General features: G+C 50.7%; 1 protein-coding gene across 1 annotated transcript in view; it reads right to left on the bottom strand.

Annotated features, from left to right (window-relative positions):
• The window catches only part of APOLTP (apolipoprotein lipid transfer particle homolog), a 140,186-nt gene that overhangs the window by 83,719 nt on the left and 37,998 nt on the right, over positions 1 to 18,469 (bottom strand). The window contains exons 18-27 of the mRNA XM_078439805.2: positions 17,521 to 17,703; positions 16,487 to 16,578; positions 14,320 to 14,483; positions 12,163 to 12,322; positions 11,957 to 12,036; positions 10,712 to 10,898; positions 9,768 to 9,923; positions 9,263 to 9,396; positions 8,007 to 8,165; positions 2,386 to 2,566 (exon numbers count right to left, since the gene is read on the bottom strand). Of these exons, the coding sequence (XP_078295931.2) occupies positions 2,386 to 2,566; positions 8,007 to 8,165; positions 9,263 to 9,396; positions 9,768 to 9,923; positions 10,712 to 10,898; positions 11,957 to 12,036; positions 12,163 to 12,322; positions 14,320 to 14,483; positions 16,487 to 16,578; positions 17,521 to 17,703 (1,496 nt within the window). The remainder of the gene's footprint in view (positions 1 to 2,385; positions 2,567 to 8,006; positions 8,166 to 9,262; positions 9,397 to 9,767; positions 9,924 to 10,711; positions 10,899 to 11,956; positions 12,037 to 12,162; positions 12,323 to 14,319; positions 14,484 to 16,486; positions 16,579 to 17,520; positions 17,704 to 18,469) is intronic.

Below are 18,469 nucleotides of genomic sequence, written 5' to 3'. Positions count from 1 at the left end.
AGCTCTAGAAAATAGAAGAGAGCCAAAATTTAAACGTAGTCGAAGGGGTGGCAGAACTTGAGGAAATAGGTCATCAAAACAGAACAGAAAGATAAACAGAAGGAACAAAGGAAAGCAAAGAAAGAAAATTAGAACCTCAGTTTCTGGAGCCTATCTGACCACAACACAGAGGGAAGGAGATTATCAAAGAAACTGTACAAGAAAACTACCAGACCTGAAGGACACTTCCAAGTTGAAAGGGTCTACACAAAGTGCCCAATACAATGGATGAAAGAAGATGCATGTCAGGGCACATCATAAGATCTGAAGATGCTGAGAATACAGAGACATTCCAAAAAGCTTCCAGAGAGTAAGAAAGTGGTCACACACAAAGGCCGATGGACCAAAAATAGTATCTCAACTGTATGAAAGGACAGTAGAGCAAAGTCCTCAAAATCCCAAGGGGAAAATGAAAATTCTCTACTCAGCCAAGTTACCCAGGTAGAATGAAGCCAGTTTAAACATTGGGGGAGCAAAACATTTACATCCTGTTATGAGATGAACTGTGTCTCTCAAAAATATACCAAATCTCACCCCCTCAGTGTATCTCACAACAAGACCTTATTTGGGAGTGAGGTCATCGCAAATGTAAGTAGTTATGATGAGGTCACACTAGAGTAGGGTGGGCCCTAAAACCAATAGGACTGGTGTTCTTGTAAGAGGAGGGAAGTCTGAACCCAGGCATACACACCAGGAGAAAGCAATGTGACAACAGAGACAGAGATGAGAGCAGTGTGGCTGCAAGCCAACAAACTCCAAGTAGTGATGGCCACCACCACAAGCTAGGAAAGAGTCAGGGAAGGATTCTACCCAGGGTCACAGAGGGAGCATGGCCCTGACAACACCTTGAATGCAGAATTCTAGTTTCCAGAACTGGTGAGAGAATTCATCCCTGTTCTTTTAAGCCGCTCAGTTTGTGGTCATTTGTTAAAGCAGCTTTAGGAATCTAATACCTCTCTCAGGAAGCTACTGGAAGATGTGCTCCATCAAAACAAAAGAGTAAATCAAGAAAAAAGAGGACATAAGTGCAAGAAACAGGGCTGTGACCCAGAGAAGTAGAAAGAATTCTCAGAATGATGGGGAAGGGACACCCCAGAACCACAGCTGTGCAACTAGTCTACATTGGAGAGGGACAGTGGTTCCAAGAAGAAGGTCTCCAAGAAAAATATGGGAACTAATTGAAGCTGATGCATAATCTCATGTGTTTGGCCATGTGGAGAAGAGTTTTGCACTTATGCTTAAAAAACTGGGGATAATTAGTAAGAGGAAAATAGGAAACTAACCAAACAGGGGGAAAGCCCATTATAACTCCAGAAAAAACAAAAAGTCAGCTTTGTGTCTCAGCTAAGAAGGACATTTATAGAGTCACAATTAAGTAAACAGTGGATATTCACAGACCAACTCTTTTAGGGGGACAAAGAAAAACAGATATTCGAAAAAGTCTGGTTAAAGAGTTACATTATCATCTTGTCTGGTAAAAAAATATATGAAGAATGTCTAAAATAGAAAAATCAAGAAATAGCAGCATAATTATATTATTTTAAGAGCTGAAGAGTTTAATAAGAAACAGATAAAAGAATTTATAATGGTTGCTGTATTAAGTAAAACTCTGGATAGAAAGATATGAAGCAGACAATTACAATAATTGTTATAAACTAGCTTTTTAGTTTAGGGATGCCTGGGTGGCTCAGTTGGTTAAGCGTCCAACTTTGGCTCAGGTCATGATCTCCTGGTTCGTGGATTCGAGCCCCACTTCAGGCTATGTGCTGACAGCTCCGAGCCTGGAGCCTGCTTCAGATTTTGTGTCTCTCTCTTTCTCTGCCCCTCCCTCATGTGCATGCGCACTCTCTCTTGCTCTCTCTCTCTCAAAAACAGACATTAAAAAGATCTTTAAAAAAAATTTAAAGAAATATTTCAAGTACATACGTCAGTAGAGAACATCATCTGATGGGCCCCTATGTAATACTCACCCACCTTCAACAATTACCAACTCAAAGTTTCTACTTTACTTTTCAAACTATGTATGACTACAATAAGAATAAAATTAATTCAAGGATAAACCATGGTAAATCCAGTTTTTCAAGGCGAGACAGTGTTCCAGGGAGCAGCAACAGCATGTGCAAAGGCACTGAGGTCTCTGGGGGAACAGAAAAAAAGCCAGGGGGACTGCAGGGTAACGGACAACAGGCGAAGTGGGGCGGGGTGAAACTGGATAATTAGTATATTAATCTTGACATCCAGGCAAACAAAAAGGACAGGTATTCCAGGTAAGGGGCATAGTCCGAGCAGAGACCTGGGGGCCAGAAATCTCAACCGCTAGCCAGAGCCTCCCTAAATGACACTCACCTTCCCATTTCCACAGGGTAGCTCTAGAGGTGTCTTTCCACCGCAAGCCGGCCGCAAAGGGCAGCTGTCCGTTGTCCTGAACCTTCAGGTGTGTGCTGCTCTCCACGTGGGGCTGCCGAAGGCTCAAGTGGTACAGCTGTGTACGGTAATCCACCTGCCTCTCAGGCACCTGGAGCGCAAACTGGACAAGACCCACCGTCAACATGCTGGTCAGAGAACTCCACTCCCAACCTACAACATTCCCCTGGCTCACCGGGACAGCCACGGGTCGGCCTGAGTTCCCCAGTTATCAGGAACTGCCCAGCCCAGGCCACCCCTAAGGAAACCCTGTACCCATCAGCAGTCACTCCCCACTGCCCCTGGAAACCATTAATCCAATTTCTGTTCCCATGGATTTGCCTATTGTGGACATTTCGTATCCGTGGAATCATATAATATACGGCCTTTAGTTTCCGGCTTGTTTTATTTAGCATGCCAATTTCAAGATTCACCCATGTTGCATTGTAGCATGTATCAGAACTTTATTCCTTTTTATTGCTGAACAATATTCTTTTTTTTTTTCTTTTTTTAATGTTTTTTTTTTTCATGTTTATTCATTTTTGAAAGACAGAGAGAGACAGAGCACAAGCAGGGGTGGGGCGGAGAGAGAGGGGGACACAGAATCCGAAGCAGGCTCCAGGCTCCGAGCTGTCAGCACAGAGCCCGATGTGGGGCTCGAACTCACAGACTGTAAGATCATGACCTGAGCCGAAGTCGGACGCTCAACCGACTGAGCCACCCAGGCACCCCTATGTTTATTTATTTTTGAGGGAGAGAGAGAGGGGGAAAGAGTGTAAGTAAGGGAGGAGGAGAGAGAGGGAGACAGAGAATCGGAAGCAGGCTCCAGGCTCGGAGATGTCAGCATAGAGCCTGACACGGGGCTCGAACTCACGGACCGTGAGATCATGATCTGAGCTAAAGTTAGGCGCTTAACCTACCGAGCCACCCAGGCGCTGCGGGAGCCTTGCCATGTTAACATTCATTTTTGAATCCAGGAACATGGGATGTCTCCCCATTTATTTCAGTTTCTTTAATTTCTTTCAACAACATTCTGTGGTTTTCAGAGTATTAGTTTTACATTCTGTTGTTACTTTTATGCTGAAGTATTCACCTTTTCTGACACTATTACATAAGGAATTATTTCCTTAATTTCATTTTCAGGGTTTTCATCGCTAGTGTAGCGAAACACAACTGACTTTTGTATATTTATCTTGTCTCCTGCAACTTTGAGGAACTCATGTATTAGCTTTAATAGATTTTTTTGTGTGGATTCACTAGGGTCTTCTACAGAGGACATAATGTCATCTGCAAACAGAAATAGTTTTACTTCTTCCTTTCTGATCTGGACATCTTTTATTTTTCTTGCCTCACTGCCCTGGCTAAAGCCTCCAGTTCAATGTTGAATAGAAGTGGTGAGAGCAGACATTCTGTCTTGTTCCTGATCTTAGAGGGAAAGCATTTAGTCTTTCACCATGAAGTATGATGTTGGCTGTGGATGTTTCATAGATGGCCTTTGTCAGGTTGAGGAAGTACTCTTCCATTGCTCATCTGTTGAGTGTTTTTACCATGAAAGGATACGGGGATTTGCCCAATACTTTTTTCTGCTTCTACTGATCATCTCATCTTCTACTGATGCATCCTTTATCAATATGGTGTATTACCTTGATTTTCCAATGTGAAACCAACCTTGCGTGCCTGGGATACAACCCGTTTGGCTGTGCTATGTAATTCTATTTATATAGTGCTGAATTTGGCTTGCTAGTACCTTCTTGAGGATTTTGCATCTATATTTATAAGAGGTCTTTGGTTTTTCTTTTCTCCTGAGGTCTCGGTCTGGTTTGGGCACCAGGATGATACTGGGCTCAGAGAATAGCCCGGGAAATGATTTCTCCTCTTGACTCATCATTCAGTAAATTATTTTACAGTAAATTAATTCTGGCACAATCCAGTCCAGCCAAGAGGCTAAGAGCCTAAGGTTTGCAATGAGACATCCTGGAGTTTCTATTTCAATTCCACCACATGGTAGACCTGTGGCCAGGGACACCTCAGACCAGCGTGTTGACACAATTTCCGTTCCAAAGAATGAGGACAGACAGTGGTTACTTCACTGGGCTTAAATGAGATGCTACCAACAACACAGGTGACGTGTGGCCTGGTAATAATAAATGGCTCATGACTACTCCCTCTATCCTTCCCTCTTCTGTTCCCTGTCAGCGTCTTAAGAATAAATGGTATCTTGGGGCACCTGGGTGACTCAGTCGGTTGACTGTCCGACTTCGGCTGATCTCACGGTTCGTGAGTTCGAGCCTCACGTCAGGCTCTGTGCTGACAGCTCGGAGCCCGGACCCTGCTTCGGATTCTGTGTCTCCCTCTCTCTCTGCCCCTCCCCTGCTTGCACTCTCTCTCAAAAATAAAGATTAAAAAAATTTGAAAAAAAAAGAATAAATAGCATCTTATTCATACTTGTCCCCCCAGAACCTAGCAGGGTGTCCGCCATATTCAGAAGCCTGCAGAAACACCGCCCAGCTTTCATGTCTTTCCCAAAACCCTGGGGGCCAGATGCTTTCCAGAAAGAAGATGTTTTCACAATTTAGAAGAGTAACGTAATGCATGTACTACAGTCGTGGAAAGAGCTGTCAATCACGTCAGAGTTCTAATTTTTTCAAATGTCCAACAATATAAAAGAGCCATCTGCAGTAGAATAAATACAGAAAAGATGGTGCTCAGCCTTCCTGAGCGACCAGGGAAATGCAAATTCAAACTACGAGATATCCTTTCCACCCATATCAGCAATCTTTTTCCAGTGGTAAAAGTCACATATGGGTGAAAGGAAACTGCTCCTCTTGGACGTGGCTGGAGGGGTGGGGGATTGATTCAAGCATTTTAGAGGGCAAACTGTCAAAAGGCAGCCAGTTAAAAATATACAAATCCCAGTGGTGCATTATGACCTGCGTCCCAGAGATACACACGTGCCCAGGGAGGCATGCCCAAGGATGTTCAGACTCGCTCTGCTAGAAACCACAAGAGTTACATGGCCGAATAAGATACAATACAGCAGCATAGGGAACATGATGAACGTGTTTAAAAGAATGGATCAGATGTCTACAAAGTAACAAGAAATTCCTCCTACAGGGTAGCTGAAGGTCTCACAAAGCAAGACTTACCAAACAAAACTAAATGCTTGTGACAGGCCCACAGAGCAAACAACAGAAAGAGATCTCCTTTCCAGCGCCCAGGAATATAACTGCTGTTCCTTCTAGAAGGGGCCAGGATGGAAGAAAGAACTAAGAACGAAGTTTTAGCTTCATTCTGAATGTTACTTTTTTTTTTTCACAAGGGGAATTTATTCAGAGTGTTGTTGGTCTATATAAAAGCAATTTAATACTTGGGAATAAAGTTAATCAAGAAGACCAAAGACTTGTATACTGGAAATCACAAAATGTTGGTGGAAGGAGTTAGAGAAGATATAAATACATGGAGAGACAACCAGTCTTCACGAATACAACCCAGAGCAACCTATAGGTGTAACTCAATCCCCATCAAGAAGTGCAATCAGATTTTGGTGTGTGTGTGGCAGAAACAGAAAAAGCCATCCTAAAATTCATATGGAATCTCAAGGGACCCCAAACAGTCCAAACAGTCTTGAAAAAGCAGCACGAGGTTGGAGGCCTCACAAAGCTATGGTAATCAAAGCAGTATGGCAGACAGAAAGGCAGCGACATAGAGACCAGTGGACCAGAATGGCACGCCCAGAAGACAACTCTCACATTTGTGGTCACATGATTTCCAACAAGCACAGTGAGCCCAGTCGGTGGGGGGAAATCCCAGTCTGTTCAACACTCCGGGGCTGGGACCTCTGGCTATCCACATGCAAAAGAACACAACGGGACGCTTACCTTATATCACACACGAAAGTTAATTCAAAAGGGATCAAACACCCAGTTGACAGCTTAAACTAGAAGATCCCTAGAAGAAAGCATCAAGGAGAAACGACATTACATTTGGCGAGAATTTCTTGGCTAGGACCCCCAAAGCACAGGCCAGGAAAGTAAAAAGAGATCAATTGGACCATCTGTGAGTTTAAAACTTGTGTGTATGGAAGGCTGGTATCAACAGATGGAAAAGGCAATCCACAGAACGGGAGAACGTATTTGCAAACTACGTATCTGATACACAGTTACTGTCTAGAAGGTACAAGGAACTCTTACAACTCAGTGTCAACAAAGCAAAAGGGGATTAAGGACTCAAACAGACATTTCTCCAAAGAAACAGACCAATGGCCACCAAGGGCATGAGAAGATCTCAATATCCCTCATCGTTAAGGAAATGCCAATCAAAATCACAGTGAGGTAACACCTCACATCCATTAGCACGGCTACTATCAAAAACAACAGGAAACGACAAGTGTCAGTGCACACGCAGGGACCCTGGAACCCTCGTGCGCTGCTGGGGCGGGGCGGGGGGGGGGAGTGTAAGATACGCAGCCGCTGTGGCCATCAGTATGGCTGTCGCTCGAAAAAAATTAAAAATACAATTACCATCTGATCCATCACTCCACTTTTGGAATTATCTACCTAAAAGAATTAGAAACGGGGACTCGAACCGATAATTCATACACCCACATTCACAACAGCATGTTTCACAGCAGCTAAAACACGGAAGCAACCTAAGGGTCCATCAACAGAGGAACAGAGGACAATGTGATGCACGTATCCAACGGCACATTATTCGGGCTTGAAAGGGAACCCATTCTGACACCAGCTACAGCCTGGATGAACTTGGAGGATGTTACACTAAATGAAAGAAGCCAGTCAAAACGATACAAATAGCATAAGATGCCACTTATGTGAGGGACCCCGGGCATCAAGAGGTGTGGAGAGTAAAAAGGTGGTTGCGGGGGCGGGGGGGCGTGGGGAGTGGCGAGTTATTCTTTACTGGGGACGGAGTTTCCCTTGTACAAGACGCAAAGTTCTGGGGGAGGCTGGTGGTGATGGTTGTACCACAGCGTGAGTGTCCTTAATGACACTAACCTATACATCTAAAGATCGCAAAAAAAAAAAAAAAAAGGTCAATTTTATGTTGTATTTTGTTACGATTAAAAACATTTTTAATATTTTTTTAAATCTTTATTTATTTTGGAGAGAGAGACAGCGTGCGAGCAGGGGAGGAGCAGAGAGGGAGGCAGACACAGAATCCGAAGGAGGCTCCAGGCTCTGAGCTGTCAGCACAGAGCCCGATGCGGGGCTCGAACTCACGAACCGTGAGATCATGACCTGAGCCGAAGTCGGACGCCCAACCGACTGAGCCACCCAGGCGTTCCCAATTAAAAACATTTTTAAACAATTGAAAAACACACACCCAAAGGGTGTGCCTTGCAAGAGTACATCGCCTGTCCGGGGGCTAAGTGCTCAGTTATACTTATAGAAAAGCGCTAGCCCTCCGGTAAAACCTGAACGTGAAGCCGAAGCAGGTGGTGACCCTGCAACCAAGGCCTGAAGGGATGTGGTGACGGGGGGTGGGGGGAGGGGGGGATGCCCAGCTGCCACCAGGCAACGCTGCTGTTCTGTGCAGCCTGCGCTTACCTCCACGAAGTAATTGCTCAGGGCCGGGCCGGAGTCATTCTGGAAGGTCTGGCTGATGCGGAACTGCCTCTTACCGCTGCTCTCGTTCCAGTGCTTCCCATAGCTCACCTCCAGGTGGGAGTGCAGGTGGCTCGAGCCCTCCTCGTGCCGGAGCTGAAGCTGGGGACCCCCCCCACCAAGGAGATCCGCAAGGAAGCCTGGTCTGCCCAGTCCCTGGGCCTCCTCGCTGCCACCCACCGTGGCTCCTCTGGGCAGACAGTTCCACAGGAGGTGAATGTCTTTTTGCATTGACTTTGATTTCGTAAAACAATGCATTAGAATATGGTCCACCTTTGAGACTATGTGGTCAGTACCCCTTAAATCCTGAGCGTGGACTGAGTGAAATCCGCGGCCTCTTGCCCCCACTCTCTACGGCAGCCTCTGGCTCTCTGATAGAACCTCAGTGGATCAGGGTTTCGAACCTGGCATCCTGCCACCCCCTCTCACATCTCCACACCAGGTTCGTTCATGTATTCATTCACTGAACACATTTTCCCCCAAGTACCAAGTAGGTACTATGCCCAGCACTGGACATCAGATACCCAAGAAGGAAGACTCGAGAAGATCCTGCACTCATGGGGGCAAGAATCCAGTGGGAGAGGAAAATGTGAAATAAGTCAGTTAACAAGGGAACATCGGCTTCTCCCTTCTGCTCACGCTGCCAGCCACTATGGCCAACTGCGAGTCCCTATCGCTCCAGCTCTCCCTCCTGCCCCAGGACCTTTGCACTTGCCATGTCCCCTTCCTGAAGCAGGCTTCCATAGGAACAGAGCCATTTCATGGTTTCATTTTCACCTTAAGATGTACTTTTCCCAAAGAAGCCTTCCCTACCACCCCATCCAAACTAGATTCCCCATTGTTATGCTTCCTCAGTCTCCTCCCTGTTTACCATCCATGTCCCCTACGGCTCCCTTGCTTTGGTCTCTCTCTCTCTCTCTCTCTCTCGCTCTCGTTCTCGCTCTCTCTCTCTCTCTCTCTCTCTGCCCCCACCCAGCAACAGCACGCCACAGGCCAGGCGCTGCCTTGTGCACAGCTCTCCCGAGTGCTAGGCACATAGTAGATATTCACTAAAGACCAAATGAACCAATGGACGGAAGCCTGAGACTGCAGCTCCAACTCCAGCCCCGTTCCCATACGTGACCTTGACCAAATCTCTCCATGGGGATGAGCTCTGGGCCCTCCCCAGATGCCCCCGCCCACCCACCCAGGGCACTCACCTTGTGGCTGAGCGCTGGGGCCTGCGTGCAGTGGAGCTCGTGGTCCAGCTCTAGCTCATAAGCTGCCTCTGAGCCACTGTGCGTCCGCAGCTTCTGGCTGGTGCTGCATTCTTGCGCCAGCTGCCTCGCCTGACCTACGCGGGGCAACCCGGAGACGCCTGCCCGTCGTCCGCCAGCAGCCCTCCATCCCCATTCCCAGGACACGGGAGCACACAGCCCAGTCTCGGCCACCCCCACCCCTGCCCCGGATCCGCTCCACTTCCCGTCACTCGCTGGAACCTACTGAAGGGGAGGGAGGGCTTAAGGGACAGACTTAAATATCTTTATTTTTTTTTTAACTGGTGGGTGCTCAGGTCTATTCAGGGCCAACAAAGTGACCAGGTGGCTAAGGAACAGGGTGATGAAAGGACAAAAGGCAAGACGGCACTTCGCCCCCCAGAGCCAGAGCCCCAGGAGAGGGCGAGGGTCCCGCCACGTCGGCCCCCGCCCAGCTCGAGGTCCGTACCCAGGAGGCTGTACTTGATCCTCAGGGAGCTGGTCCAGAGGCGGCCCCGCTGCTGCACCAGACCCAGGCCGCGCAGCCCCACAAAACCCGGCACAGAGAGCTCGCCGCCCAGGACCACCACCTGCAGCCCGTCCTCCGCCTTCTTCTCCAGCAGCACTGCGGGGGGAGAGGGCAGTGAGAGCGGCAGGCCTGGTGTGGCCGGGGCTCCCTCCCGGGGGCCCCGGGGACAGGGGTGCTGGTGGAAAGGATGCCCCGGTGTCTGCCGAGGAACACCGATGTCAGAGCACTGACCCTACTACTCGGGGGCGACCCCGAAAGTCACTTTTGTGGGTCCAGGCCAAAAGTCTTCAAGTAGAAAACAAGACAGATCAGAGGAGAAAAACAATGCCTCGGAGGCCATCTGGGGAGGCCTTTGGAAACCTGTTTCTGCGACCCCAACGTTCAGCCAGTGACATTACCCGGAATACCCACGCCAGGGGGCCAGCAGGCCCTGCCGTCATCCCCCCGGAATCTCCCAGAACACCCACGAGGAGCAGAGCCACAGGGCTGCACCCCAGCTCTGGCATCAGGACAGGCACCTGCCAGGCTGGCCCATGCCCAGGCCAGGCCATGTGCTCAAGGTTGAAGCCGTGCCCCGTGCAATTTGGGTCACAATGCAAAATGTGCATTTTACACATTGTGGAATATGGGCCAGAATCAAGAGAGTCCAAAAGCTGCTGTTCTGGGGTTCATGGAAGGTAGTTGGCGTCGAGGGGAGCCTCTGGGGGGGGGCATCGAAGGGAAGGCATGAGCAGGTACGGAGCCTGGATTTTCCCTTGGGGGGGATGTTAATACTGGCAGGTTTCGAGGGCATGGAGACTCCATGTGGGGTGCTCGGCCCTCCCCCTCCTGTAGCCTGGCGCCCTGAAGAGAGGGAGTGGGCAGGAGGGGGCCCCTCTTCCTACCTGACAGGTGGGCCTGGTCACTCAGCACGTTGCTCAGCAACAGGGAGAAGGCCAACCGGCTGCCTGCCTGCCGGCTGAAGTGCCCGGTGAGGACCACAGGGCGGCCCGCCGTCACCAGCTTTGCCTCCAGCTGGGCCTCAAACCGCTGGGGCTCACCGCCAGCTGCTGGCCACAGGTCACTCCGGCCCTAAAAAGACCCCAGCATCACCGGGGGCGGGGCCGGGCTTGGCCAGCAAGCCCGGCTCCGCCCACAAGAACTGAGACAGACTGGACAGGGGACAGAGGACGGAGCTTAGCCAATAGCCTTCACGGCTGATCTTTCAGACTCCTATGGCCAGCTCAAGGATTCCCTTTTCCTATTGCACTGATACCCACCTATCACTATACAATTTACTTATTGATTTTGTCTGTTACAATGGAAGCCCCAAGAGGAGAAAATTGTGTGTGTCTCTTTCACTGAGCTGTCTTCCAAGTACCCGGCACACTATGGGTGCTTGATAAATAGACAAAACGAAGACGCTCAAACCTACGGGTTTCAATCCCCTCCTTGGTCTCCCCGTCTCCCTCTGGACCTTCTTTGGAAATAGAGGCTTTGCATATGAGCGGATTATAAGGTCACGAGGGCGGGCCCTACTCTGGAAGGACAGATGTCCTTATAAAAAGAGGAAATTTGGACCCAGACAGAGGAAGACAGCGTGAAGACAGAGAAAAGATGCCACCAGGCAAGGGATGCCTAGGGCCACCGGAGGCTGGGAGGGAAGCATGGAGGACATCCTGCCTCCCAGCCTCCCAAGAGCCACGGAGGCTCCAACACCTTCATTTTGGACCTGCGGCCTCCAGAGCCGTGAGAAATTTCTGGTGTTTCAGCCACCTAATTTGGGGGGGTGTATTTTGTTAGAGCAGCCCTGGGGAACTAATACAGACTGCTTGGGGCGCACACTGCTATTTCTTCTGGAAATCTGGGGAACGGCATGCTTTAACTTGCCTCTCTCTACTGAGCTTAAAGCATGCTCCTGAATTACTAATAGGACTCATTTTTTTACCTAAGTGGTAATAAGATTCGAGCCCACGTTTCTCTCCTTTATACGTCTCTGAGTGCCAAGAGGTCACAAATGTTATGGGAGGAGGACACAGCAATGGTGACGTCAACTAGTAAGCAGGGACCCTGGGACTCAGGCTGGAAATGCCCGGAAGGTGGCAGGTGCCAACGTGGGAGGCCCGAGGATACGGAGATATGCAGCAAACCTTGATGTAGTAGACGTCCCGGTCGTCCATTATCAGCTCCAGGTGACCCACGTGGCCGCTCTGCAGAGTCTCGATCTTTCCTGGGGACAACGCAAGAGTTTAGGGACCAGGGTTTGCCATTCTGCCCCCTGCACTCCCCCAGGACAACATCCTGCCAGTTTTCTTATCTCGGGGCCCCGGGAACACGGAGGGGACGCGGTCATTACCGTCTAGCTCCAATTTCTTCCTGAGATGCAGAAGCTTGAGCCGGAACCTCCCCTGGGGCAAGCTGTAGCTGACGTCCACCCCGACGTCCCTGGGCACGTGTGACTTGGGCGTGCCCATGAAGACATGAGCCGAAGCTTCCCGAGGGAGCCAGCTGTCCTTCTGGAAACACAGCAGACTGCTCAGGCTCCAGAATCTCATCCAGTCTGAAGGTTCTCCCTCTTCCCGAGGGAAGACCCGCATCCCCACCACTCAAAAACTTGAGTTCTGAGGCTCCTCCTTGACCTCTCGAGGCAAGAACCAAGTCGCAAATTTGGAGATCTCAAGCAGTACCTGGGGAAGAGCAAAGTCCTACGGGAAACTCAGGACCACGTCTACAGGGACTTGGTTTGTCCGGCAAATAGCCTGGGGAGAAGCAAGGCATGGCACCCACCAGGGGCACCCTGAGCAGATCCCCTCAGATCCCTTATCCAGCTCAGCGCACGTATCTATGAGTCTCTGCACAGTGTGCTAACACCTGGCACCTGGGCCTCCAGAATGTTGCCCTCCTGTGCGTTTTTACAGGAGTTAAAAACAAAAAACAAAAAATTGCAGCTTCCCAGCCTCACAAGGACCCCACTCTGACCTGGAACCCATGCTCCAGGGCTCCCCCAGGATCAGGAAGAAGCTGCTGCTTCACCTGACGTCACTCCCCACTCACCTTCTTCTCCTTCCCTATTCTTTAAAAAAAAATTTTTTTTACATTTATTTATTTTTTGAGAGACATAGAGAGACAGAGCACAAGTTGGGGAGGGGCAGAGAGAGAGGGAGACACAGAATCAGAAGCGGGCTCCAGGCTCTGAGCTGTCAGGACAGAGCCCGATGCATGGCTCAAACTCACAAACCGCGAGATCATGACCTGAGCCGAAGTTGGATGCTTAACCGACTGAGCCACCCAGGCGCCCCTCTTCCTTCCCTATTCTAACTTCCACACTCTCTTACTAGGTCCCCCTGGAGCCTTTTCTTAATCACTTTGACCCAAATCCTTGACTCAGGTCTGCTTCTAGGACAACACAGCATAAGACAAGAGCACCCTTTGAGACCCCGCATCATCGTACGTTCTTTCACTACCTGTAAAGGTTCACTACTGTGTATGAAGCTAGCTGTAGGCACAGGGAGTGTGACTGAGCATTACATACCCAAAGACCCGTATCCTCATGGCACCTATATTCTAGAGGGGAGGGACCACCAGACACAAGTCTACACAGGACGGCACCTGGTAAGGGGTACTCTGCTGACAAATTCAGTGTTTGTGGCCAGACAGGGTAGTCAGGGAAGGCTGCCTCGGAGGAGGGGGCATTTGAGAAAACAAAGGAAGCAAGAGAGAGAGCCAAGTGGATGCCTAGGAAAGAGTATTCCAGCCAGAAGAAACAGCCAGTGCAAAGGCCCTGGGGTAGCAATGTGCTTGGTGTTTAAAAAAAAAAAAAAAGGAGACCAGTGTGTGGACAGTGGTGAATCTGGTAAAGAATTTGGGAGATGAGAAGGACAGGCCAGTGGTTCAGGGTGTTTGGCTCCTACTCAGAGTGACAGAAGCCACTGGAGAGCTCTGTGCAGAGGAGGGACAAGAACCTTCTGGGGTTTCAGAAGACCTATCTGGCTGCTAGGGGAGAACAGATGGTAAGGAGACCAGAGCAGACACTGGGAGATCAGATAGGAGGAGGCTATTGAATGCCCATTCTGTGCCAGATGATGGGGACACAGGAGAGAGAAAAACAGGCACTGAAGCTCTTCCCGGGAACTGAGTAGCCAGTGGGGAAAACAGACAGCAGCCAAGGAGCTTTAGTAACAAACATGAAAATGATCTAAAGGGAAAGAGCATGGTCCTAGTAGAGCAAGTAACAAAAGAACATGACTGCATTGGGGTCATCAAGGCAGGCTTTGCTGAGCAGGGGACGTGTGAACTGAGACTGGAAGATTCAGAGTTAACAAGTCAGACAGCCAGAGACAGAGGATCAGCCTGTGCAAGGGTCCTGAGGCAGGAGGCAGACCACAGTTGGACCAGCCCAGCCCAGCCGCTCCAGAGAGGAGCCCCATGTCCTCATGAGGCTGATCCCAGAGTAGAAGACCTAGGGAGACCCACAACTTGGCTGGGGAAGGGGGGACCGTTCCAGAGGGCCTACCTGGGGGTGGAAGGTATAGGCAGCTTCCAGGAGGTACTGCTGAAGGCCCTGGTCTTGCTTCTTCAGTGTCACAGCTGCCAACACAGGCAGCGAGAGCAGGGAGGGCTGACCAGCTGGTGGCCAGGTGACTTCTGTGCACAGCTGCCAGCCCCAGGTGCGGGACCCTGTGGAGAAAGGGGAGTGGGCAGCACTGGGCAGCAGTAAGCTAGAGAATTCCAGGCGGGAGCCCACGGCTGCTCATGCAGCAAAGAAAAAGCTTCTCGGGGCGCCTGGGTGGCTCAGTTGGTTAGGCGGCCGACTTCGGCTCAGGTCATGATATCGCAGTCTGTGGGTTCAAGCCCCGCGTCGGGCTCTGTGCTGACAGCTTGGAGCCTGGAGCCTGTTTCGGATTCTGTGTCCCCCTCTCTCTCTGACCCTCCCCCGTTCATGCTCTGTCTCTCTCTGTCTCAAAAATAAATAAATGTTAAAAAAAATTTTTAAAAGAAAAAGCTTCTCCACTTGCTTCTGAGAACCAGTGCCATGTAAACCAGGGTCCCTCAACCCTCGGCACTACTGACGTACTGGGCTAGTCAAGCCTCTGTTGCAGGAGCTGTGCTAGTTACAACAACCCATCTGTCTCAGACATCACCAGATGTCCCCTGGGGGGGGTGGGGTGGCAAAATCACCCTGGCTTGAGGACCCCAGTGCAGACATGAAGAGTGTGGGCAGTTGTGTGTAGAGGAACACAGGCTCCCGAGCAAGACTGCCTGGGTCCGAATTCCAGCTTTGCCAGTTCTCAGCTGTGTGATCTTGGGCAAGTTGCTAAACATCTCTGTGCCTCAGTGTTGCTCATCGGTGGACTGGAACTGAGAACAGTTCCTGCCTCATGGTGTTACTGTGGGGACTGACAGAGCCCGTCAGTGTTCAGGACAGCACCCGGCCTAAAGTGGTCAGTTCGTTTAGATGGACCCCTCCCCGACTTTACTTCTAAAATGACTACAAAGATCCACTCCGGTTTGGAGAATTTCCGCCCCATTTTTTTTTTCAGCTTTGCTGAAAAATAACGTGATGTCATTACCAGATAATTTTCTAATGTTGTTAAAATATCTCCTTCATTACAGGGTTTGAAAGTTACAGGTTGGGGTGCTCAGGTGGCTCGGTACATGTCCGACTTCAGCGCAGGTCATGATCTCACAGTTCATGAGATCGAGCTCTGCATCAGGCTGAGTGCTGACAGCTCGGAGCCTGGAGCCTGCTTTGGATTCTGTGTCTTCCTCTCTCTCTCTGCCCCTCTCCCGCTCATGCTCTGTTTCCCTCTCTCTCTGTCAAAAGTAAATAAACATTAAAAAAAAAAAACTAAAAAAATAAATAAAAGGGAAATAACTTAGGGGCACCTGGATGGCTCAGTTGGTTCATCATCCAACTTCGGCTCAGCTCATGATCTCGCAGCTCGTGAGTTCAAGCCCCACATCGACCTCTGTGCTAAACATGGATCCTGCTTGAGATTCTCTCTCTCTCTCTCTCTCTCTCTCTCTCTCTCTGCCCCTCCCCCACTTGCATATGCTCTGTCTCTCAAAAATAAACAAACTTTTTTAAAAAATGTAAAGTCATAGGATATCTCAGTAACTCACTAAACCGGAAGTTGGAGGGTTTTACTACAAAGGGCCAGAGAGTAAATACTTGAGGCTTTGCCGATCATACAGATGGTCTGTCACTACTACTCACTTCTGCCATTGAAGGACAAAAGCAGCCACAGACAATAGGTCAACAAATGGGCATGGCCATGTACCAATAAAACTTTATTTCCGGCCACTGAAATATGCACTGCACAAATTTTCCACACTTTGAAATATTCTTCCTCTGACTACTTTTCACCCATTTGGAAATGTAACAACCTATTCGTAGCTCGCAAGCCTTCGTAAGGAGCCAATCACCCAGGACTGGATCGCTGAGTTGCATCCTGTTTTCTGCCCTTGTAAATAATGACGCCGTGAACATCTTTGTGCATAGCACATTTTATTGGCTTGTTTTCACAGGGTAGAGTTCTAGAAGCAGAATCAAAGAGTTAAGGGGTATAAATCCTTCTTGGGCAGGAGAGCAACTCTCGCATTTGGAGCTGTCCTTGGCCCCTTTGGCTCCCAGATGCCCAACTGGGGACAGCAATGGCAAGGACCCTACTACCGCCTACCTTCTTTGTCAGTACAGGACTGGGCCTCAGAAGGGCTGCGGGCATTACTGAGGCTCCTCACGCCATCCCTGGTGACGAGGTACAGCTTAGAGCTGGGTGGGGAAAGAGGAAAGTCCCAAACAAGTCATTTTCGTTCATTCTCCGGACAAATACGCCTTGAGCTGCCACAGTTTGACACCAGGGCAAATGCCACCGTGAGCAGGACAGGCCTCTGGAGAACTCACCCACAGCACTGGTGACGAGTGCCATGATAAACCTGAATGGGGGCAGCATGGGGTCTGTCTTGGGGACAGGGCAAGGCCTCCGTTAGCTGGGAGTGTGTGGATATCTGCAGATGTTGACATGTGAGCAGAGACTTAAAGGATGCGAAGGAGCCGGCATCTTAGACAGCGGGAATAGCAGGTGCAAAGGTCCTGGGGTGGGAATAAAGGGGCCTCTTTAGAAGCACAAAAAGGGTGGCTCAAGGGCGTCAGGGTGGAGGGAGAGGGAGTGAGTGAAAGGCAGGAGGTAGTGGAAGGAAACAGGTAAGAGGTGGGTAGGACCCCCATGAAGAAGGACAATCACGTAAGACCTGGGTTAGCCTAGGAGCAAGTGGGGGGTTTTAAACATTGTCCAACTGTCACCTCTCCAGGAGGCTAGGAACAAGCTGGTCCCAGGAGAGAGCCCTGTAAGAGCTCCCACCTCCAGTCCTTGGCCCCCACAGTGCGTCACAGACACACTCCCACACTGACACACACACACACACACACACACACACAGGACACTCACTAACACAGGCACACTCACACGCACCCCCTTCTGCACACACAGGCTCACCTAACGCACTTCTACTCTCAGACACATGTGAACACACACACACACACACACACACACACACACACACACAGGCGCACACACTGACAATCATGTGCACACGTTCACGGGTGCTCACAGACACGCATGCACGAGCCCTCAGGCCCCGCCCACGCCTGCCCACGCCCTCGCTCCGCAGGGGCAGGCGCTCACGGCCCCGCCCACTGGGGCAGACCGCCCACCTGAGGCTGAGCAGCTCCACAGGTTCCTCGGGCGTGTTCAGATGCACCTTGAGGTCTCGACTCTTCCTCGCCTGGATCCCGCCATCCAGGCTGGCGGTGCCCCGGATGCCGGTCACCCACCTCAGCCCGGCCTGCCCCAGGGCACCCACCGTGCCCATCTGCGCTGAGATCCGGACCAGGGCACTGAGGGGAGAGACAGACACTAGCTGTGTCCCGCAGACCCGGGTGGGGGGGTGCCGTAAGCCCAGCACCCACTCGCCCACCACCCCCGGCTGTTCTCCAAATCTCGAGCCAGAGCGGCCCGTGCGCCGGGGTCATCGCTGGCCACACTCCAGGGGCACCGAGCCCTTCACACACCGTCCTCCCAGTCCTCACCATCGTCGGCCTCAACTCATAGGCGCAGACACAGGACGGGACAGGTGAGACCACCCACTCGGGGCCCATGGCTGGGATGAAGGGTAGCAGGATGGTGACCTGGGCTGTCTGAGCCCCAGTTGGGGTCTTCGTGCCAAAGAGCAGCCCGCAGAGGACGCCCACACTGCCCCCATCAGACCCAGAAAGCACAGACAGGCCAGCCGAGTCAGTCCCACTGCAGAATCAGACCGAGCACTGAGCAAACTCGGCCCATGCTGTGTGGCCCTGGACCCACAGTGCACCTGCCTGGAGCCCGTCTCCTCCACCATTGGCAGGAACGAGGACAGTGCCCACCTCGTGGGTGATTATGCGGGTCACCAGACTCGGTGCCCACACATCTTAAATGGCCCTCCCGCTCTCCCTCCTCCCCTCCCCTCAGAGGCAGCGTGGAGCAGGGGGAAGACTGGAGTCCCCGCTGCCTTGCACTGCTATGCTTCCTTGGGCCCATGCTGTCACCTCACTGAACCTCAGTCTTCTCACCTGTAAAGCGGGCATAGCTGCCCAGGACCTCCTCATAGTCTCTTGGCACAAAAAC

Source organism: Panthera onca, chromosome E3 (genome assembly GCF_046562875.1).
Source record: "Panthera onca isolate mPanOnc1 chromosome E3, mPanOnc1 haplotype 2, whole genome shotgun sequence".
Lineage (NCBI taxonomy): Eukaryota > Metazoa > Chordata > Mammalia > Carnivora > Felidae > Panthera > Panthera onca.
This window is presented reverse-complemented; position numbering and strand designations above follow the sequence as displayed.